Consider the following 20,821-nt stretch of genomic DNA (forward strand, 5'->3'; position numbering starts at 1 on the left):
CGTTTTTAATAAAAAATCCCTCTTCCTTAGCAATATGACCAGCAATAACTCATGTCGTTTCTCTTGGTCTTAACAACCTCACTTAAGTCACCGTTAAATTGCCAGTAAGAATCAGTCAGCTTTATCAACATTACAAAGTTAAATACTGAGGCTTCCCTCACAAACTTAATACCTGTCTCAATCAACATAATTTCCTTCTCACTTTTGAACTGGGGCCAGGTAATGTAGGCAACACATTCCCGGAGGCTGAAGGACACAAAACCTGGCACAAGCTGGCTTCAGCATTAGATGGCACTTCCTTCTTATCTCTAACGGATCCTCCTTCTCCAAGCTAGGCTATGTGCGAGGCTCACGATTCAGTATGAGTCCCAAATATCCAGGGATCACGCTGGAGAGGGAAAGGTGGAGCAACGAGCCAGGCTGCTCACCTGAATCTTCACTATCGTAGCACGTCCTGCTGTATGACTGGAACTCATCTTGGGGAGGCAGGTCCTGGGTGGACACCGGGGTTCCCTGCGGGTCTGCATAAAGCAGCAGCAAAGGCTGATAATGCCCCTTGATGCATTTGGTCACCACATCCTTCCACTTGGGCCCGATCTGAACCAGAAGCAACCAGAAGAACGTGACAATTATATTTCATATCCACAACTCAAAACATATCTTCCTGTTCTGTTCTTCAAAAGAAGAAAAGACAAGAATTGGACAAACAGGCAACAAAAGAGATCTTAGACCTAAACTTAATGAATTTTTTTTGATAAGTCTTTTTTTGTTAAATCCTTTTAGAAAGCATAAAAACCCTCTAAGAGATAGGAATGATGAATAAAATTACATTTATTCCCATGAAACAGCAATTCAGTTGTGAAATATGAATAAAAGTTCTCAAAGGTGAATGCACTATATGAGGGGATTTCAGCGGCCTGTTGATCAATTTCTTTTTACATCAAATTAAAGCACTTGCTTGAAATCTGCATTTCCTTTTTTTTTTTTTTGAAATCTGCATTTCTATAATTTTCTTCTAAATATTAAAATCACTTTTAAGAAGCTAACGAACAGCCAGGAACCCTCTCACAGATTGCCTTAGAATACATGACATTCTGTTTCAGAGTTCATACATGGCAGGACGTAAAATGTCAAACTGCTTAGAATAGACAGCTGACCCTCTCGGCCTTAGCTTTGTGCTGGATTCAGTGCTGCCATGGCAGTGGAAATAGTCACTGAATAGCCATGGAAACAACAATCCAATCAAATCCCTAAAGTCAGCCTCTCTTAAGTTTAACCAGTCACATTCTTAGATGGTGTGCTCTTGGAGTCAGACAACTAACATAGTTGTTATTTCCTAATAGAACTATTTCATAGTTCTTATTTCACAATGCAGTAAATTTATAATTGAATTGTTATTATTTTAACTAAAACACATTTATATGCTTTTTACATACAAATCTTATTTAATATCTTATAACGTGGGTATGATTTTTCAAATAAAAAAACCTAAAGCTCAAAGGATTTATACATTGCCCAAAATTACAACAACAAAAAAGAGGTGAAGCAAAAGAGAATTAGGGAATTTGACAAAGACTTCTGTTTGTGGAAGATGGTGCTTAAGGTCCGTGGACTGGTGTAGATTATAGCCTAAACAATCTCACAGTTGTTAACCAAATCAGAAGAGGCTTCCTAACTCATGCAGATCACCTAAACTACTTCATCCACAGACTCAGTGGTTTAGATAACACCAAGTTTCCAGCTTAAAATATCATTATCATAGCCCTATTTTCTCTACATGACCTCAAAAACATGTTCATCTGTGATAGGGCACTTCAGAGCATAATGTACAGCAACCCGGAAACAAAGCATTACCCACTAGCAATTCTAAGATTTGGAATTCTGAACTTCATACTAACCTTATAACCTAATTTGAGGCATTAGGCTGTTGACACTCAACTCAACCAATTGACACATTTAAAAAAAAAAAAACTCTTTGTCAACTATAAACGTAGAATTGACCTGAATGTCTTGTGAGGGCACTCAGAGAAAAATAATAGAAGATATATTCATCCTATCCTTGAGGAACTTGCCATCTCCTGGGGAAGACTAGACTGACATTCTCATAAATTCAACAGACAGGCAGGCAGACATTAACATTATGAAAATGAAATACTCAAGACAAGTAATTATCCTTAGTTTTTTTGTTGTTGTTGTAGTCCCCAAACACTTCAAGAAGGGCTGGAATATCCCTACCTCTTTGACATGAGCATCATCAAAATACATCCACTTGCGGATCTTTGTTTGGAAGAAGAATGTAGAATAATGTTTGCCATAATAGCAGATCATTCCTACTAAGTACAGTTCAGACTGCTTGGCTCGGTCATCTGTCACTCTGAAAAACAGCTGTGGGGAAAGAAGAGAAAGGAAAGAATAGTGACATGCTCAACTCTCTCACAGCATCTGTCAGCACATGCCATCGTGTCTTAAGGTACTAACTTGCTTCTCTATCCTTCAATCTAAGAGTTTTTTGCTAGTCCACAGTAATCGTCAGAAATGCACCTAAAAAGGCAAAATGTAGGGAAAAGCAAGACAGATAGTAGCTAGTAAACTGATAAGGTGGTGATGTTTCCTCATGCCTTTCAGTATTTTCTTGCTGGGGCCTATTATAAGAGGAGCCAGGAAAGTTGGAAAACCAAACCCAAACCAAACTAACACACTCTCACGTTACAAAAGTTATTTATCAGCTGGCACTACAAATGTAAATTTCCTGCTGAGACCCTAAGAAGGGGGCAACAAAGACCTTAGGAGGAGCAATATCACCACGCTAGTTGCCAGCATTTCAATTCCTAGATGTCCAGCACTGTCCTAGGTGCTAAGAGAAATAAAAAATTAAAAAATAATAATAATAAAAATTAAAGAAAATGATTCTTGCCTTGAGGAAGTTATTTGGTTGAGTAAAACAAGTAGAAAGGAAACCACAGAGTTTCTGCTTCTTCTCTGGAACTGAAGGAAAACCCTAGCTGTACCCACACTAGGGCATGGAGCTGACAAGATAAACACCCCATGTCTGAAATCTGTTTCCTTGCCTATTTTCCTGAATAGATGCACGGAAAACCACTAACCCACTAAATTCTCTTCCAAGCTACTTCATTATCTTCTCAACATACACTGGTTCCTCACTGTGAATTTCATATTCTAGGACTCAGGTCACCCACTTTCACTTCCTTCACTTCCCAAAGCAGCTCTAGTCAGGACTGCTCACTTCTTTGACCTTACTATCTCCCGTGGTTGAATACACCTCCCTACTCTACACTGGTACTAACTCTATAAATTGGTTTTCAGCAGTAGCTACGCTCTGCCCATCCTGTCTTTCAAGGATAAAGTCATCCTATTTCTTATGAAAAGCCTTTGCTGCCTACCCAGAGGAGGTATGTAAGCATTACATGCGTTCACAGTTATATGCACCCATACACAGCAGTGCCCCCTTATCCACAGGGGATACGTTCCAAGGCCCCTGATAGGTGCCTGAAACTGCAGATCGTACCACACCCTTTATACGCTATGTATTTTGCTACACATATATGCCTCTGATAAAGTTTAATTTATAAATTAGGCACAGCAAGAGATTAACAACAATAACTAATCATAAACTAGAACAATCATAACAAAATATGGTAATAAAAGTTATGTGAATGTGGTCTGTCTCTTTCTCTCTCTCAAAATCTTACTGTACTGTACTCACCCTTCTTGTGATGACGTGAGATGATACCACGTCTATGTGAGGAGATGAAGGGAGGTGAGTGACGCAGGCATTGTCACGTTAAGCTACTGTAAGGGTTACTTGAACACAACCATCGCGATACTGTGACAGTCTGATAACTGACATGGCTTCTAGGTGACTAGTGGGTGAGTGGTGTACACAGTGTGGATACGCTGGGCAAAGGGATGATTCATGTCCCAGGTAGGAAGGAGCGAAAACGATGTGAAATTTAAAACATGAATTGTTTATTTTGGGAGTTTTCCATTTAATATTTTCACACCATGGTTGACCATGGGTAACTGAAACCATGGAGTGCAACTGTGGAGAAGGGGGGACTACTTACTGTACACAAGTATATTTGTCCAGAACTCTATAACATCTGTCCCCCTTTGTGTTCAGTGTTCACACCCTGAGCAAGACTAAGACACAAGAACTCTAAGTCAGAGACACTCACATCACCCAACTTGAGGCAGGTCCCCAGGCTGTGAATGACATCCTCTGCCAAGTCTGAGTGGTCCGAGTCCCAAACCAGTCCGATTGTGATAATCTGGGGTGCATTCATCAACACACGGCGAATCCGAATCCTCTCCCCACAGTTGCTCTGAAATACATACGAAAGGCTAGCTTGCCATGTTTCCCACGGGTTCTGCCTCAATTCCAGTAATCCCAGGGCTGCCCTCCCCACTGCAAACTCCACCCCTGACGTCACTCACCGGACAGTTCCGCAGATCCCCCATGGTACTGGCATTCTGCAGCAGCTCACCAAACATGCTCGGTGAGGGCTTTTCACGTCTTTCCAACATACAAATAGCCTGATTGCTTCAAGAGGGAGAATAGAAGGGGAATGATGAAGCGAGTTACACAGCGTTATAGCTAACTCAAATAAATCATTCATGAAAACTCCTAATTCACATGTCAGATATTTTTTCCCTCTGCCCACTGTACCAAAGCCCCCTGTCCTGACCAGCCTCAGTATCCCACAGACACAGCGAGTGCCTCTGCCTGCCCTAAAATCCAGTGCTCATAGAATCCCCATTCCTCCTCCCACTTTGCTGGCCGAAACTGAGCCTAAGAAGAGGGGAGGGATGGGAGAGGAAAGAAGGAGGACAAAGGTTATTTTAAAATTACTGTTCTAAGTTCCTACAATAAAGCAAACTCAAAAATAAGGACAGAAGCTATTTGGATGCCTTCAGTTAACACCCAATCAACTGAAGGAGCACCGAAGGGCACAGAAAACCCTGTAAGACTCACCAGAGGGAAGTGGTGGAGATGTAATGCACCATCTGGATAAAGGGCAGCGGATCAGAAGTGGCGCCACAGCTAGTACATACACACTGGGCCCGGGGAGAGAAAAAGCAAAACCAAGCAGCCACAGTCATTAAGTGTTTTGGCACCCATTCAACACCCCACATCCCAGGATAAAGGGTTCTTGGAGAAAAGGTCTAAGAAGTGATGGGGATAGAAATCAGGTTCACCTGCTCAAACAACGTCATTGCAAATTTCTGGTGGGAGATGCAGTGTTGGGCAGTACATATATCCTCTTTGGTTTCATCAGCAATGTGGAAGTGAATTCTCATCAGCAGGTTTTCCTAACAGGGAAAGAACGAAAACGGTGCATCAAGAATACTTAACAGATACATGTACAAATTGCAATCTAGGAGAATAGCAATCCTAATAGAAGGTAAGAATACCTCTGAATTTTTTTTTTTACCTCTTTAATTTTAAATAGCTATAAATTCTCAGGAAGTTTCAAAAAACATTGTACAGCAGGTCCATGTACCCTTCACCCAGTAACGTCTTGCATAACTATAGTATAATATCCAAAGCAGGAAATGAACATCAGTATAATCCAGAGTTTATTCAGGTTTTACCAGTTTTACATATATACTCATTTGTGTTTGTGTGTGCCTCCATACAATTTTATCACATGTAACTATCACCACAATCAAGATATAAAACCATTGCATCGCCACAAGGCCCTCCCACGCTATCCCTTTATAGTTTTACCACTCCAATTCCAACCCTAACCCCTGGAAACCACTAATCTGTTCTCCAATCTCTATAGTTTTGTTATTTCAAGAATGTCATATAAATGGGACCATATAACATATAACCCTTCTGATATTGTATTTTTATTCAGCACAATTCCTTTTAGATCTATTCAAGTTGCTGCCGAAATCAAGAGTTCATTCCTTTTTAGTGTTGTATAGTATTCCACAGTATGGATGTACCACAGCTTGTTTCACCATTTACCCATTAAAGGTATTTAGGTTCTTTCCAGTTTGGGGCTATTATGAATAAAGCTTCTATAAATATTCACATATAGGTTTTTGTATGAACATAAATTTTGATTTCTCTGGGATACAGGTCTAGGAATGAAACTGCTGAATCATATGGTAGTTTGTAGGTTTAGTTTTTAAAGAAACTGGCAAACTTTTCCAAAGTAACTTTACCATTTTTATAATCCCACCAGTCATATATCAGTGATCCCGTTTCTCAGGAGTATCTCTGATTTTGTCCTGCATCTTACCCTGCAATGGGATGTGTATCACTCTCGGATTTTTTTTAATGGATGCACAGAGAGAGCCTTTTGAAGGTTGATGGACAGAACCCAAAGTTCAGACAAGTTAGAGTCTCCCCTAAAAGTCACTGTGAGAAACCTAGGTATCTAAACAGCACGTTATACTTGTGCTAGGAATTCAGTTCTGTTTAATTACCTTTAGTGATGCAGGAGTTCTCACCGTGTGGTCCCAAAACCCGTACATCAGCATAAACATCACCCGGGAACTTGTCAGAGGTAGATATTCTTGGGTCCCACTCCAGACCCATTGAATCAGAAATTCAAGGGGTAGGGCCCAGCCATATTTTAATGAGCTCTGTCTCCTCTGAAGGTGAGAGCCACTGTTTCATGCAATGGCAAGCACAAAACTACCCTAGGCCTGAAGGAAAAAGAATATACCCTCTAGGCAATTCACAATGCATTAGCAGAGATACCCTAGAGCTCTGAGAAACTAGGGAAATTCCTAATTCTAACTGTAGAGACCAGGGGCACAGTAAATAACCACAGTGGAGTAGCCAGTCCCTGATGGAGACCATCCACAGCCCCACCCCCTATCAAAGAGAGCCAGGGGTCAGCACTTACAAAGCACTCTGCAGCATCATCCATGATTCCCAGCTGGAAACGCTGTTCATCCTGGAAAGTCTTTGCCAAAGCACTGCGGAGAGTGTCAGATGGAAGCACTTTTTCACTACTACATTGAAACTGGTTAAAGATTCCCTGTAGAGAAGAGGTTAGACGAGAGGAAAAGCACAAGGCTGTTATTAAGCTTCTACACATCCCAGTCTGTCGTGCTAGCATCTCTATGCTCGTAGCTACGGAACCAAATGGACTCCCTACTAGTTGATATGCTTGCAGTTAGTAATAAAAAAGTAAAAAATTAAGAGTCAGAATAAAGGGCATGATCCTGTTCTAATAAGAATAAGGATCGCTGGCTCTTCTATTTGAGTGTGATACCATCAAGATCACATTGGGAGAGACTATTGTCATGAGTTAATGTAAAGCAGTCACCTCATTTCCTCTGATATAGATAGAGGTCTGTAGTAAATAAGGATAGATTACACGTAAATGGATTGGTATATTATTCTATGAAAATTGGCCCTCCTCTTTTAATTGTTTACCTAATATAAAATTACCCTAAGTACAAAGAATAATATAACACCCACATATCTAACACCGATAAATAAATATTACATCATTTTTACTTGCAATCTACAGGTAAAGCTAAAGCCCCAATAAGACTACCCACTCTCTATCAGCCACTCACTAGCATAAGTTTGTTGCATAATCTTTTGTTTGTAATATTTTTACATACATACATATATATAAACACTGTGTATTATTTAGGGATATATATACACACACATACTTTTGTGTGTGTGTATTTTTTAGTTTATGTACAAAGTATCACAATGAATTTTACTTTTTAAAAAATTCAGCATTGTTTTTGAGCTCTACCCATAATGACACGTACCACACACACACACACACACACACACACACACACACACACACACACAGAAGTGGCACCTTAGAAGTTTATCTATGGCCTGTTATTACAATGAAGACACAGGAGCACCACTTTGCTGCATTCTTCTTAGACCAAGCTGAGGTAAAAAGGGAACATGCAAAGCACTTCCTAAGATGTCTAAGAAAACATGAAGGTAAAATCTGCCTTCCAGTGACTAAACTCTTACGCTTTATGGGAAAGTACCTGGATAAACAGGAGAGGAACACAGGCTATCTGGAACACCAGGTTGCATATTGTAAGAAATTAGAAAAGCCCAGCAGAAAGACACATTTAAAAGCCTGCTCAAGTGTCAGATAGAGATGACACCTGAAGGAACACGGCAAGTCTTCCCACTGCAGTCGGTCACGAAGCCAGCTTCTTAAGAATCATGTTCTCCATTTGAGAGAAGATGGCTTCCTTCTGATATAGTATCCTATTCCTCGTTGTTGTGCACACAAACAAATCTGTTTTTGCATTAAAAATATACATACACATCTGGTTTATCCCTTTTCCCTGCTGTATAGTATTTCATCAAGTGACTATGCCACATCTATTCATCCGTTTCTTTATTGAGAGACATTTTGGCAGTCTCCAATTTTCTGCTATTATAAAGACGCTATGCCAACTTATACTTCAACCAGTGCGTGAATATAAATAAATTATCCCTATCCTTGTCAACTATTAATAAAATCAGACTAGTTAATTTTAGTCCATCTAACTACGTTTAGTTTTTCTAGGTCTTCTGTGAGTATTACTGTGGCAAATATCTTATTCCAGTCTTCTGGTATCTTTTATGTGCCGCTGCAGTTTTTTATTTTGGTGCAATTAAATGTATCTGTCTTCTCCATCTTTACCTACATTTGAAACAATGACGAATGTGATGTCCAGAGAATGAAAACAGAATGGCAACAAGCAGCACCTGGCGTGAGGAGTCCTTCTCAAGTGGTGCAGGCCTTTCCCACAGAGACTAGAATGTGCTCCTTGACAGCACATGGCCCAGATTCTCAGAGCCACCCAGATAAACAACTCACTCAACAGGGAGGTACAGATTAGTACGCCAAAGAAGGGAACTCGCTTGAAATTCTTGTTCGTAATTTCCTCATATACAAAAATACCACAGTTATTTTTCAGACTTACTAATGAGACCAGATATGAGACCACTTTGTAAACCTACCTATGTGATCTAAGAAGAGAAGGCCCACCGACCTAGAATGGCCTATTCTTGGTTCTCACCTTATTTCACCCATCAGCAGCTCACACTCATTCCCTTCAGGATTTTATCCAAATATTACCTTTTCATAATAGTGTTTCCTGATAACCCTATCTAAATTTGCAAACTCTACCCCCTATTCCCAAACCTCCCACCCTTTTCTGGTTTATTTTTCCCTGTGGCACTTCTTACCATCTGTCATAACATGTATTTTCCTTATTTATTGTCTGACTACATTCTCTAGAAGTTAAGTATGGGGACAGAAATTTTTGTCTGTTAATTCCCTGCTATACTCCCAGTGCCTTGAAAGGTACTGGCATACATAGGACAACCAATAACTAGTTTTAAATAAATAAAGGAATCAATCAATCAATCAATCAATCATGTCATATGCATAGATTTTATTAAAGGAAGATATTACTAAGTCCTCCCTCTTTTTTGCCCCCCTCTCTTTTTAAAGCAGATAAAGAATTACCTAGAAAAGGTGAAGCTTTTTCTTAAGGTAAATATAACTGGTTAGTGCAAAATGGGAGTAAACCTTGCTCTGCTCATTTCAAGTTGGAACTGTCTTCCTCATTCTACTCTCTTACAAGCTTCGTTTTTCCTCATGCAAGTTGAATATCCATCCCTACAACAGCAACTCAAGAATAATTGATTGTGTAACCTGCTATTATTCCCCTACAAATGATGCTATATGATGTGGAGGAAGCAGTACCAGCAATACATATTCAGTGTTATTTAATAAGCTAGGAGCTGGGAGGGAAATCTATTATAATAACTCCAAGTTATTTTGGATTAACCTAGACAATTTCCACAAGTCCATTGTAAGATCAACTGAAGGCACAATTTGTTGCTGGAAGTGGAAGAATGTCTATTGTGACCTCTTACACTAGACCAAAAGGGTAGGTCTAGGCCCATAATTAAAACTCCCAGAGGGAAACTGGCTATCTGCCAAATGACCTATGGGATGTTGGAACTTGGGGGAATATGGAGAAACAAGGGAAAACAAAGGGGGAAAAGGATCAGTGACTGCTTCTACAAATAAATGGTGTCTGACCACCTGATTTGCTGAAAGAAAGTCACCTCAGCTTGGCAAAAGTTAGTAACCACTATCATGTCCCCACCGCTGCTCTTCTTCATTGTTAATAGTAAGATATTACTGCTGACAAGGCTCTGTCTCTAGAGCAAGGAATGGGTGAGATTTGGTTCTTTGTTCAGAGTCCAAAATTAGATCCAAAACAAACCAACAGTAAATTTGTTGCAGGATAGTTCTGTACAAGTATGATATTTGCAAACTATAGGCCCCGCGTTAGTCTTTCTCAACTGGGTTTTCTCAAGAAGCCCTAATATTATTCTAAGGCATCAATATTTCATAATGAATTAACTTCTCTCCCGTGCATAGCATTAGTTATGTTACCATTCCATACAGAATTAAGAAAACAGTCACTCAAATCACTTTCTGTGTTCTGTGGTTCAGATGACCCTGTTTGAAAAAGGACAGGACTCCAATGAAAGATGGCACAAAGGAACAACGAAGAAAGAGCATGGACTTCGGAACCTGACTATCTAGTTTCAAAACCCCAGCCCTGTTACGTACCATCTATATGACCTTCCACAAGTAACTTTACTTCTCTAGGCTTTCGTGTCCTCTTTTAAGAGGATTAATAATAGCATTTACCTCCTCAGGCTATTTAAGGATTAAATAAGTTATCTACCTACCTATCTATCTCTTAAGACTAATGTCTGGCAGTACAAGTGCTATCTGGTTGTTGTTGCTGTTGTTCTTTATTATTATATTTGGGAGTCATTTTAGGTTACTAAGGAGCCTGTCTACCACTGACCGATGCTGAAAAGTGGGCCTTCAGTCAGAAATGCTTCTCCCTTGAGCTACCTCAGTAAGGACCAAACTCTGTTCTGTTGCTCCTATTCAAGAGAGGCAGATCTCTCGTGACCTAGATAAGAAGGGTTTCGGCCTGGAAAGGGAAAGATCTAAAGTAAGAGCTCTGCCTGCACCCACAGTGGATATCCAACAACAGAGGGGGCTCTTGTGTTCAGTGGCATCAACATCGCCATGCTAGACTCTTTTGTCACCTCTTAATTACAGGCATCTTTCTCCATACACACTAAATTCTGAAGGCATCAGAATAGCCTCTGCCTGCATCTTCTTTATTTTCTTATTTTAACTACTGTTACCAGTCTTGCTCTGCTATTGTTAGGAAGAAGCAAGTGCATCAAGGATGAAGCAGCCTGAGCCCACCCAGCATGCATCTGTGGAGCCACAGCTCTGGAAGAAGCTGTAGCACAAAGCCCCTCTGTTAGGGCAGCACACTAACCCCTGTGTGTCCCTCTCACATGAGCACAGGGCTGGAACGGGCCTCCTCCTGTTCCCTTTTTCACCCTCCTCCCACCTTTCCCAGAGGGAGATCCTGTTCACACCAAAGAAAGCCAAGAACATTTAGTTCAGCAGTAAGAACAGGTGGTAGCACCAATAAGGAACAAAAACTGGTATTCTTCCAATTGCTGAGTTCAATGGCAGGGAGGGAGAAAGGGCAGGAAGAACCAAAACCCAGGAATTTTCCCCTGGGGCGTCCCTGATGGTTTCATTTCAATAAACAGAGAAAACCCACCTTTGCGGTTTCTCCCGCAAGGTCTTCTTCATAGGTCTTCCTTTTCACTCTCAGGAAAAGGCAAATTACTTTTTGTCTGTTAAATATTTTCTTGGATGCAGTGCAAAAGCAACAAGATTTTAATGACCCAAAGCAGGTGCTTCCCCACCCATCTCTCTTGGATCAAGTAGCGAACAATTCTACCCACACGAGCACATAACCTTTTGGATTAGCAAAAACCACATGAATAAGAGAGATGTACCATAAAGACAGAAAGTCTTTGTGCCTTGGCATCTACAAATGCAGCTGTTGCTTAAGTTTTGTGGTTTTTCCCCCCCACCTACAACACAGATTTTTTATCTTTAGGCAGGGAACAGTTGTTTATTTCTCTCTTAGGATTCCCCCGCCTTGCGTCTAAAAGTCATGAGTAGAGAAGATGGGGGTCAAGGAACAGGGCTGTCACTAAATCTGATGCTTTATGGGCCCGAGGTGTTTGGGAAGTGTCCTCGTCAGCAGTCTAACTCATCCCTGAGAGGTGTCAGCAATACCTTCTGAAAGGCATGACATACTTTGTGTACCGCTATATTCAGTTCCTAGGGCTTCTCTTCTTGATCTGGCCTTCCCAATCTCTCATTGTGGTTTTCATACTTAAGTCGTTTTCTCCACACCTCCTGGAAATCATAGACCTAAATAAATCCTAAACCTAAATGTAACCAATTGAGCCTGTTTGTAAACACAGTCCTTTGAAAAGAAGATAAAGGAGCTAATCCTAATGACTCCTGGAAAAGAGAACTGTCACACTAGTTTTATGTGTTCAAAGAATGTTGAACGTTCTCTTTCAAGAGGGGAAAAAATATGGAACTGTTTACTATTTTGGCACTCAAAACAGTGTTGGATTTTTTAAAACATTTATTGCAGAAATTTTCAAACATACACAAGAGTAGACAAAATAGCACAATAAACTCCTATGCACCTATCATCCATCTTCAAAATTTATCAACAAGTGGCCAATCTCATTTCATATACACTAACCACCCACTTACCCACTCCCACATCATTTTGAAGCAAATGCCAGATCTTATTCATCTGTAAATATTTCAGGATATTCCTCTAAAAACCAAGAACTCTTTTTTAAAAAGAACATAACCATAATGTCATTATAACATCCAGAAACTGGGAATGATAATTCCTTACTATCATCAAATGGCCAACCAGTTTAATAGAAACTCTTGCTCCAACTGTGGGGAAGGCAGAGAACAGCTGGCTAGTTTCTCCCTTGGGATTCTTTAACATTATGTGCACAAATATTTACCTTCTGGAGTTCCTGATTAGAATATTACCCAAATATCCTCTATCAACCCCTTTAAATTCAGTTGTCAATGTCGTATTTCCCCATGCGTTTTGGGGTGTTTTTTTTGCAGTCCATAACTCAATACTTTGAACTTGCAGTGGTGAAGTTAAAGATCATCATAAACTACCTAGCACACTCATTCCTGCTGCCTATAAAAAACAGATACCCACATACACAGGTAGAGAGAAACAGAGACTTCGAGACACTGAACAGAGATACACATATGCAAAAACAGGCCAAATTCACCTGAGAATGGTATTGCTTTTAGTGGGAAATCATGAACTAATGCAGAGATTTTATAAAATATAACAATCAATGCTAATTTTTGCCAAGATCAAAAATATAAGAACTTATATTAAGTAGGAGCAAAAGTAATTGCGATTTTGCAATTTTTTTGAAACCTTTTAAACTGCAATTACTTTTGCACCAACCTAACAGATTACCAGCAGTAGACAAATCACATTTTAAGGATCAATACCATAACCACTTAATTCAACAGGGAAATGAAAAGGGGAGCCCATTCGGGACATACCCAAATATTTTTAAATTATATAAGTTTCAGGTTCTGCCATAAACTCTGGAAAGGAAAGAATCATGATGATCTACTTTATTTTTCCTTGCAGTCATACCCTTCTATTTGAATACCATGTAAAATTTTTCAAAAGGATAAGAGACTCAGATTTATATTATCCAAGTTATATCAGTGGTTAAATCAGTTGAAAATATTTAGGTTCAGCCTACTAGGACTTTAAGACTAAGAAAGCTTAACCAAAAGACCACACAAATATGCACGTATCCAATAGGAAAGCAAATGGGAAGTTCAAATCAAGTAGATGCTATGTGCATTAGACGTAAGGACATAACTTCCTTATGTGTGAGGGCTGTTTATTGCTACCTAAAATTTCCAGGGAACATACTAGAAATCTCATTTCTTGATTTAAATCGTGAGTCCCGGATAACGGGTTTACTATTCTCTGATACTGGCCGGGACTGTAGGACAATGAAGAACCTTCCATTCCTAACATCTGAAAAAAAAAAAAAAAGGACTGGACTGCTAATGAATGATGAGTAATTTCATGAATATCGAGTACTTTTTTATACAACTTTACTCCCTGTACATGTGCTTCAGTACCCAACAGAGGAATAGCTACATAGAATATGCTAAAAAAAATTGAGGGATTTGTTCCCTAAACTCTCAAATTTCCCTGCTGTTCTGGCCAACAGCAGAACAGACTTTCCTGACCCTTCAGAACAGCCTTACTGCACTATAGATATAGACTTACATTCCCGGACACTTTATATACAAAAACCTATTTCCTCCCCACCTACCTCCCCACCATCACTACCATACCCTCGCGTTTCTGCCTTATACTAGCATTCTTAAAAGAAAAATCACTAATTGAGAAGATTTATTGAATTTAGTCAATCAATGCAGCATTCTTCTTTGACTATAACAAAAAACACTCTGTCCTACATCCTGGCACTGCAAAGCCTCCAGTACAATCCCTGGAAGGAGAACAAAATCTCTGTGGCATACTAAGTACAGAGGACGGATTTCCTCCCCTGGACAGAGATAAATAAATAAGCCAACACCAAAGTAAAGTCATACCCTGGGGGCTGGGGGTGTAAGAGTAGATTCAATATGAATAATAAATAAGAGCTTTGGGCTATGGGGCATGACAACAGTTTAGGTCAGGAAAAACCTTTTAGTAACACTAGATGGAAATAGATTTGGGGGTTTAGAAGGGACAGGATAATTACATAGTACACAAATTTCTTCTATTTGCTAAGTCAGAGTTGAAAAGCACTGTAGTTCAAAGTAAGCAGAAAGACATACTGACACAAATTCTTTTTATGAAAGCCATCATTTATAATTCCCATGCAAGATTTTGAGGCTGAAATTACTTTAAGAACTTAGTATCAAGTAACACAGAAAAATAAAAAAACAGTACATATTTGCAAGACCAAAAGAAATGGATTATCCTAAGTATTGTGTACAAACCACCAAAACGTAATTGTAATTGTAGGGGGTGGCCGGTTAGCTCAGTTGGTTAGAGTGTGGTGCTTGTAGCACCACTCTTGCCAGTCCAATCCCCACATGAGCCACTGTGAGCTGTGCCCTCCTCAAAAAAAAAAAAAAAAAAAGCAATTGTAAGCACTGGATACAACATATATTATACTATGGTACCTTGTGAAAACCAAAGCACAGGAATATTAACTTACAGAGATAGGGCAGAAGAAAAAAACAAAACCATTAAACAATGGCATGAACCAAAAGGTGTTCCCATAATGCCAACAGTAAATGCATTTTAAGGGTTGGTACAAGGTAAAGTAATAAACAACTGGAGAAAAAGCAGGGATACATATCTTCAGTCAGACTTGGAAGGGCAAATCCTTCATCCAAACATCAGATTAAGGGAAAGTTGTCTAGCTTTTGATTCATCTAGCAAGACATTCGTGTGTTTTTTTGTCCTTAATAGTGGGTTCTAGAGCTAAACAATTATGCTCCAACATAAAGAATTTAGGTAAAAAAAAAAAAAAAGAATTTAGGCTATAGAATTCACAAGTTTTTAATAGAGTATTTCAAATTCAGGAATTTTGGAGTTTCCTGTTTTGAAGGGAAAAAAAGCTATGAAATACGAAATTTACATATCAAACTTAGCATTAAAGAATGCAAACAGATCATGAAGTACCAGTAGAAAGGAATTCTTATTGGCCTCACCAAACATACTCTAATTTTTAAATAGGAGGCAGAGAAAAAAAATACACAGAATTACACCCACTGAGAAAAAATGTAAGGCATTATACCCACATTGGGATACCCCAAAATTAACATGTAACTTAACCACAGGATACCAGATAACTCCTCTGCTGACAGTATCCCAGGCTTTCACTCCTCCTTCAGCAGATCTTTCCCACCATCAACTCCCTCAACCCTCCCACACACACACACACCTCATCCTTCCCTTACTAAATGAGGCAGGAAGGCTTCGATTAGTAGACCTACTAAAAACACATGTGAGGCCAAAAGTCACAATATGAAAATCTCTATTAAACAATAGGACATGAGTAAGAGAGCACAAACGATAAAAAGTAAAAGGCAAGTACCCAAAAATATCCGTAACTAAAATCCAAGAACTACTAAAAGAATGTATGAACCCACAAAAGTGACGTGTTGTTATTATGGCCCAGGCCCTGTGAGGAATCAAGAGGGAAGAAAGGCTGAGCCAACTTCCCCACACTCGTTCAGCCAGGCCACTAAAACACTGTAGAGTCAAACAATCATGGATTTAGACAGAGATAGTATTTTTTAAAACTTCATGAAGAAGGTAAGTTTCTGAAGTGGAATTCTAAAAGGTGGATGTGATTTGGTTTAAAAGGGATGTGTTATTGTTTTGTTTATTGTTATGCTATTGTTTTGGCTGCCAAGGAATCCGGGTACAGTGAATGACATCTGTAATGCCTCGGAGGTAGCCACAGTAAGTGCACCACCTGCTATCATAGCCGAAATGGAGAGTGCCTGGGGAAGGAAACTTAGAAAAAGAAGTGTGAAATTAGTTTTTCAAATGTCTGTAATCATGCCCTGTTAAATGAGCCACTTAAAGGTTTTAAGAAGGGAATAACATCAAAATAGCACTACAGAGGCTTCTTAGGTTAGAACGAATGAAATAGGAAGATACTAAAGATAGAGAAGCAATTTAGGGGTTTGGGGAAAAAAGTATTCTTTTTACTAAACCAGTGAGCAAAAAGACTTATTACTAGAAATATCATAGACCAAAGAGGGAGCATAAAGAGAAATGACAACCTCTGCGGCGGAATTCAGGCAATTTTCGGTTTTTCTCTCTATACTTTAGTGTGCTTTCTAGAATGATTGCAGTACTTTTTTATATTTATAATAAAAATCATTCAAATAAAGAACAAACATGATATATATATATGTATATATATCCAAAGAATAATAAACAAACACCCATGTGTCCAACACCCAATTTAAGAATTGGAAAAATTCACAATGAGTTTGACTCCCCAATTGATCATTCCCCCTCCACTTTCCAGAGGTAACCAGTATCATAAAATTTTGTGAAAAAAATTCCTATTTTCTCTACTGTCTTACCACATGTATATATCCCTAAACAATATATTTAGTTTTGCCCGTTTTTTATTTGTATATAAATGGAATCAGTTTATATCATCTTCTGGGACTTGCTTTTTTCATTCAATGTAATGTTTATATGATTAATCCAAGTTGATATGTATAGCTGCAGGTTATTCATTTTCACTACTATATAGTATTGTACTCTGGGAATAAACCATAATGTTTTAATCCATTTTATTATAGTTGGAGTGGGTTGTTTCCATTTTTCTGTAATCATAAAAACTACTACTTTGAACATTCTCAAATGTATCTTTTGGTATGTGTGTATTCCTATGTACAAGGAAGTTTTCCACAGCATGTATCTAATAGTGGGATTACTGAATGACAGAGTATATGCTAGTTCAGTTTTCCTGGACAAATGTAATGACAAACTGTTTTCCCTAAGAAGTGGCGTCAATCTATATTCCAACCAGCAATGTATGTAAATTCTCATTATTCTACCTTTTAGGTAACAGTTCTACCTGATTTTTAAATGTGTACTAATCTGAAGGGTATGGTTTAATTTACATTTCTTAGATTACTACAGAGGGTAAGCATCTTTCACATGCTTAAAGGTCCTTTGGGTTTCCTATTCTGAGAAATGCCTGTTTATGTCTTTTGCCCATTTTCCTGTTGACACATTTATCTTTTACTTATTCTTTACAGGAATTCTCTGAAGTTCTACGCTGGATACCAATCCTTTGTTGGTTATACATATTTTAGATATTTTCTCCCAGCATGTAGCCTTGTGTCTTTACTCTCTTTATGGAATCATCTAATGAACAGAAGTTCTTGAATTTTTTGGTAGTAAAACATCAATTTTTTTGACGTATTTTTTATGTCTTACTGTGTGGAGAGACTGTTCTATGATGTGACCGCTATCTGTCCCCAGACAGATATCTGGACGCAGGCCAGAACAGAAGTTGCTTTCTGCAAACCCCCCTTAGAGACTGGTCGTAACTGATGTTCATTCTGACATAAATCAGCGCCCCTCCCCTGCCTCCTGCTGTGTACTGTTTCCTGGAACAGGTTGTTGTCCTGACCTGGTCAAGCATGTAGTCACTTCCCGAACCTGGTAGCATTCACGTACTAGTACCTGTGATGATTCCCCCGCATCCTTACCCTATATAGTTATTGGGCTCCTGCCAAGTTGCATAGGGATACATGCCTCATGCCTCAAGACACGCTTCATATGTAAGTTTCCCTTCAACTATTATTAATTACCAGACTGGAGTAGCCAGCCTCCTTCTTCTGTCTTTCCCTGCCCTCCACTTACAGAGATAGATTTTCAGTCTCGGGGTTTTTCCTTGGGTCTGCGTGCACTAACACTTATTTTAAGAAATACTCTCTCTCCCTGAGGTCATGTAATTCTCTCACATTTTCTTCTAAAACTTAAAAAATTTTGTGTTCCACATTTTAGTCCTTAATTGAGCTAAAATTCTTAATTTTTGGTATAATGTGAAGTAGGGATCTAATTTCCATTTTTCCCTATATGGATACCCAATTATCTAAGCACCATTTACCACAAAGTCCACTTTCTCCATTGATTCACATGGCAAGGAGCAAGTTTCCACATGTCTGTTTCTGAACTCTTGATTTTGTTCCACTGGTTTATTAGTCATACTGTGTTGATGCCATACTGTTTGAATGACTATGGTTTTATGTCTTGATAGCTGATAAAGTATGGTAGTCATTAGTACTGTTTGTCAACTATTTCTGGTTCTTCCTTCTCCCAAAGACAAGACAACATCACACTTCCGGGCCCCCTGGTGCTTCACTAGGGCCATATGGTTAGCTCTGGTCAATGAGTTGTGAGCAGAAGTGACCTGCTGAGCATTTAACGGGCTGTGCTAAACCCTTCAGAGCTCTTTTTCCCTTTGGCTTAGCAACTAGTAATGTTCACCTTGGTTGTAGCTTTGGCACCTGAGTTCCTGAGTGACTATCAGCTGTTGAGTTTTCCTACTAACCTGCAGGATGAGTACTATGAATCAGAAATCAATCTTCTGTGTACTTATCACTGATATTTAGTTTGTTACCACAACATGGCTTAGCCTACTCTGACTGAAACAAAAGGCAAGTCACTCATTTTGTTATTCGTCAAGAGTGTCCTGTCTATTCTTCACTGTTTGTCATACGAATTTCAGAATTGAGTTTTCTCAACTTCCAGGAAAAACTTGCTGGGCAGAGTGTACATTAGTACCATTACATTGGAAAACATGTGGAAATATTGAAAAATAGTGGTATTATCTAAAAAAGTCAAAGATATACATAACCTATGATCCAGGAATTCCATTCCTGGGCACGTATGCAACAGAAATGTGTACACACATCTAGATGTGTACAAGAATGTTCTTGGCAACACTGTTCATAAAAAATAAAAAGCTGGAAATACTCCAAATGACTACCAGTAGTAGAATGGATAAACAAACAGTGGTTTACTTTACACAATGAAATACCATGTAAAAATGAAAATGAACAAACAGCCTGCACACAACATCATGAACTTACCATGTTTCCCCAAAAATAAGACCTAGCCAGACAATCAGCTCTACTGTGTCTTTTGGAGCAAAAATTAATGTAAGATCCAGTCTTATTTTACTATAAGACCAAGTCTTATCTAACATAATATAAGACTGAGTCTTATATTAATTTTTGCCCCAAAAGACACAGTAGAGCTGATTGTCCGGCTAGGTCTTATTTTTGGGGAAACACGGTATAAACATATTGCTGAGCTAAATAAGACACACATACATACAAATTTATACAAAATGATTCCATTTAAAATAAATATTCAAAAACAAATAATTGTTAGCTTACATTGCTTAAGAATGGATACAAAGGTAGTACAACTATCAGTTCAATCAAGAAAATGATTACCACAAACATCAGGAAATTGGTTACCCCTGGGAGGAAGAAGGTGACGTGATTGAGAAAGAAGGGAAAGAGAATATCTATGGTACTGGCAATATTCTATTTTGACCTAAAGAGTTGTTACAAGGACATTCTTTATGATTACTCATTATACTGGATCTCTGTGGAGGTTTTACATAAATGTCATATCTTTTTTGTTAGATCTTTTTTGTTAGATCTATTTATATCTACTTTACATATTTGTTGCTATTATAAGTGCTCTTTTTAAATTGTATTTCTATTAGTTGCCAGGCTATAGAAATACAATTGAATGTTATACCTTGAACTTATAAGCAACAAACTGCTAAATTCTCTTATTGATTCTACTGAGAGATCAGTAGATTCTTTGGGATTTTTTTAAAAAGCCAATCATATCATCTGCAAATAATGATAACCTTCTTTCTAAAATTTAACTATCCTTTGTTTTTCTTGTCTTATTATACTTACTAGAACCTAGTTCAATGATGAATTATATTATTTTCATGTTCCATAAAAGTGTTTTTAAAATAGGGAACAAAAGAGACAGCTTATCGGACCACCCAGGTGCTGATAGTCCATCCCAGGTTTACTTCTCTATACACTCATCATCCTTTCTATTCTCTCAGAAAATGAAGACCTTAAGACTGGATAAAGGAATATCTTAGAAACTATAGCTAGTCTAACAATTAAAATTTCTCTTTTATTAGAAAGAAGTTCAGCTCATCCATACTATCAAATTAATCCACCTGCATTATAAATCTATTTAAAATTTTAAAATTAAGTGCACAATAATTAACAGAATGCAAACAATGCTATCTAAA

At 38.5% G+C, this 20,821-nt stretch overlaps 1 protein-coding gene across 1 annotated transcript in view; it reads right to left on the reverse strand.

The window, feature by feature from the left end:
* Window positions 1-20,821, reverse strand: part of USP54 (ubiquitin specific peptidase 54) — a 117,779-nt gene that overhangs the window by 30,601 nt on the left and 66,357 nt on the right. The window contains 7 exon segments of the mRNA XM_081075067.1: window positions 429-597; window positions 2,236-2,385; window positions 4,197-4,343; window positions 4,456-4,561; window positions 4,994-5,076; window positions 5,218-5,331; window positions 6,885-7,019. Of these exon segments, the coding sequence (XP_080931193.1) occupies window positions 429-597; window positions 2,236-2,385; window positions 4,197-4,343; window positions 4,456-4,561; window positions 4,994-5,076; window positions 5,218-5,331; window positions 6,885-7,019 (904 nt within the window).

The sequence above is a fragment of the Rhinolophus hipposideros genome (genome assembly GCF_964194185.1).
Source record: "Rhinolophus hipposideros genome assembly, chromosome: 15".
Lineage (NCBI taxonomy): Eukaryota > Metazoa > Chordata > Mammalia > Chiroptera > Rhinolophidae > Rhinolophus > Rhinolophus hipposideros.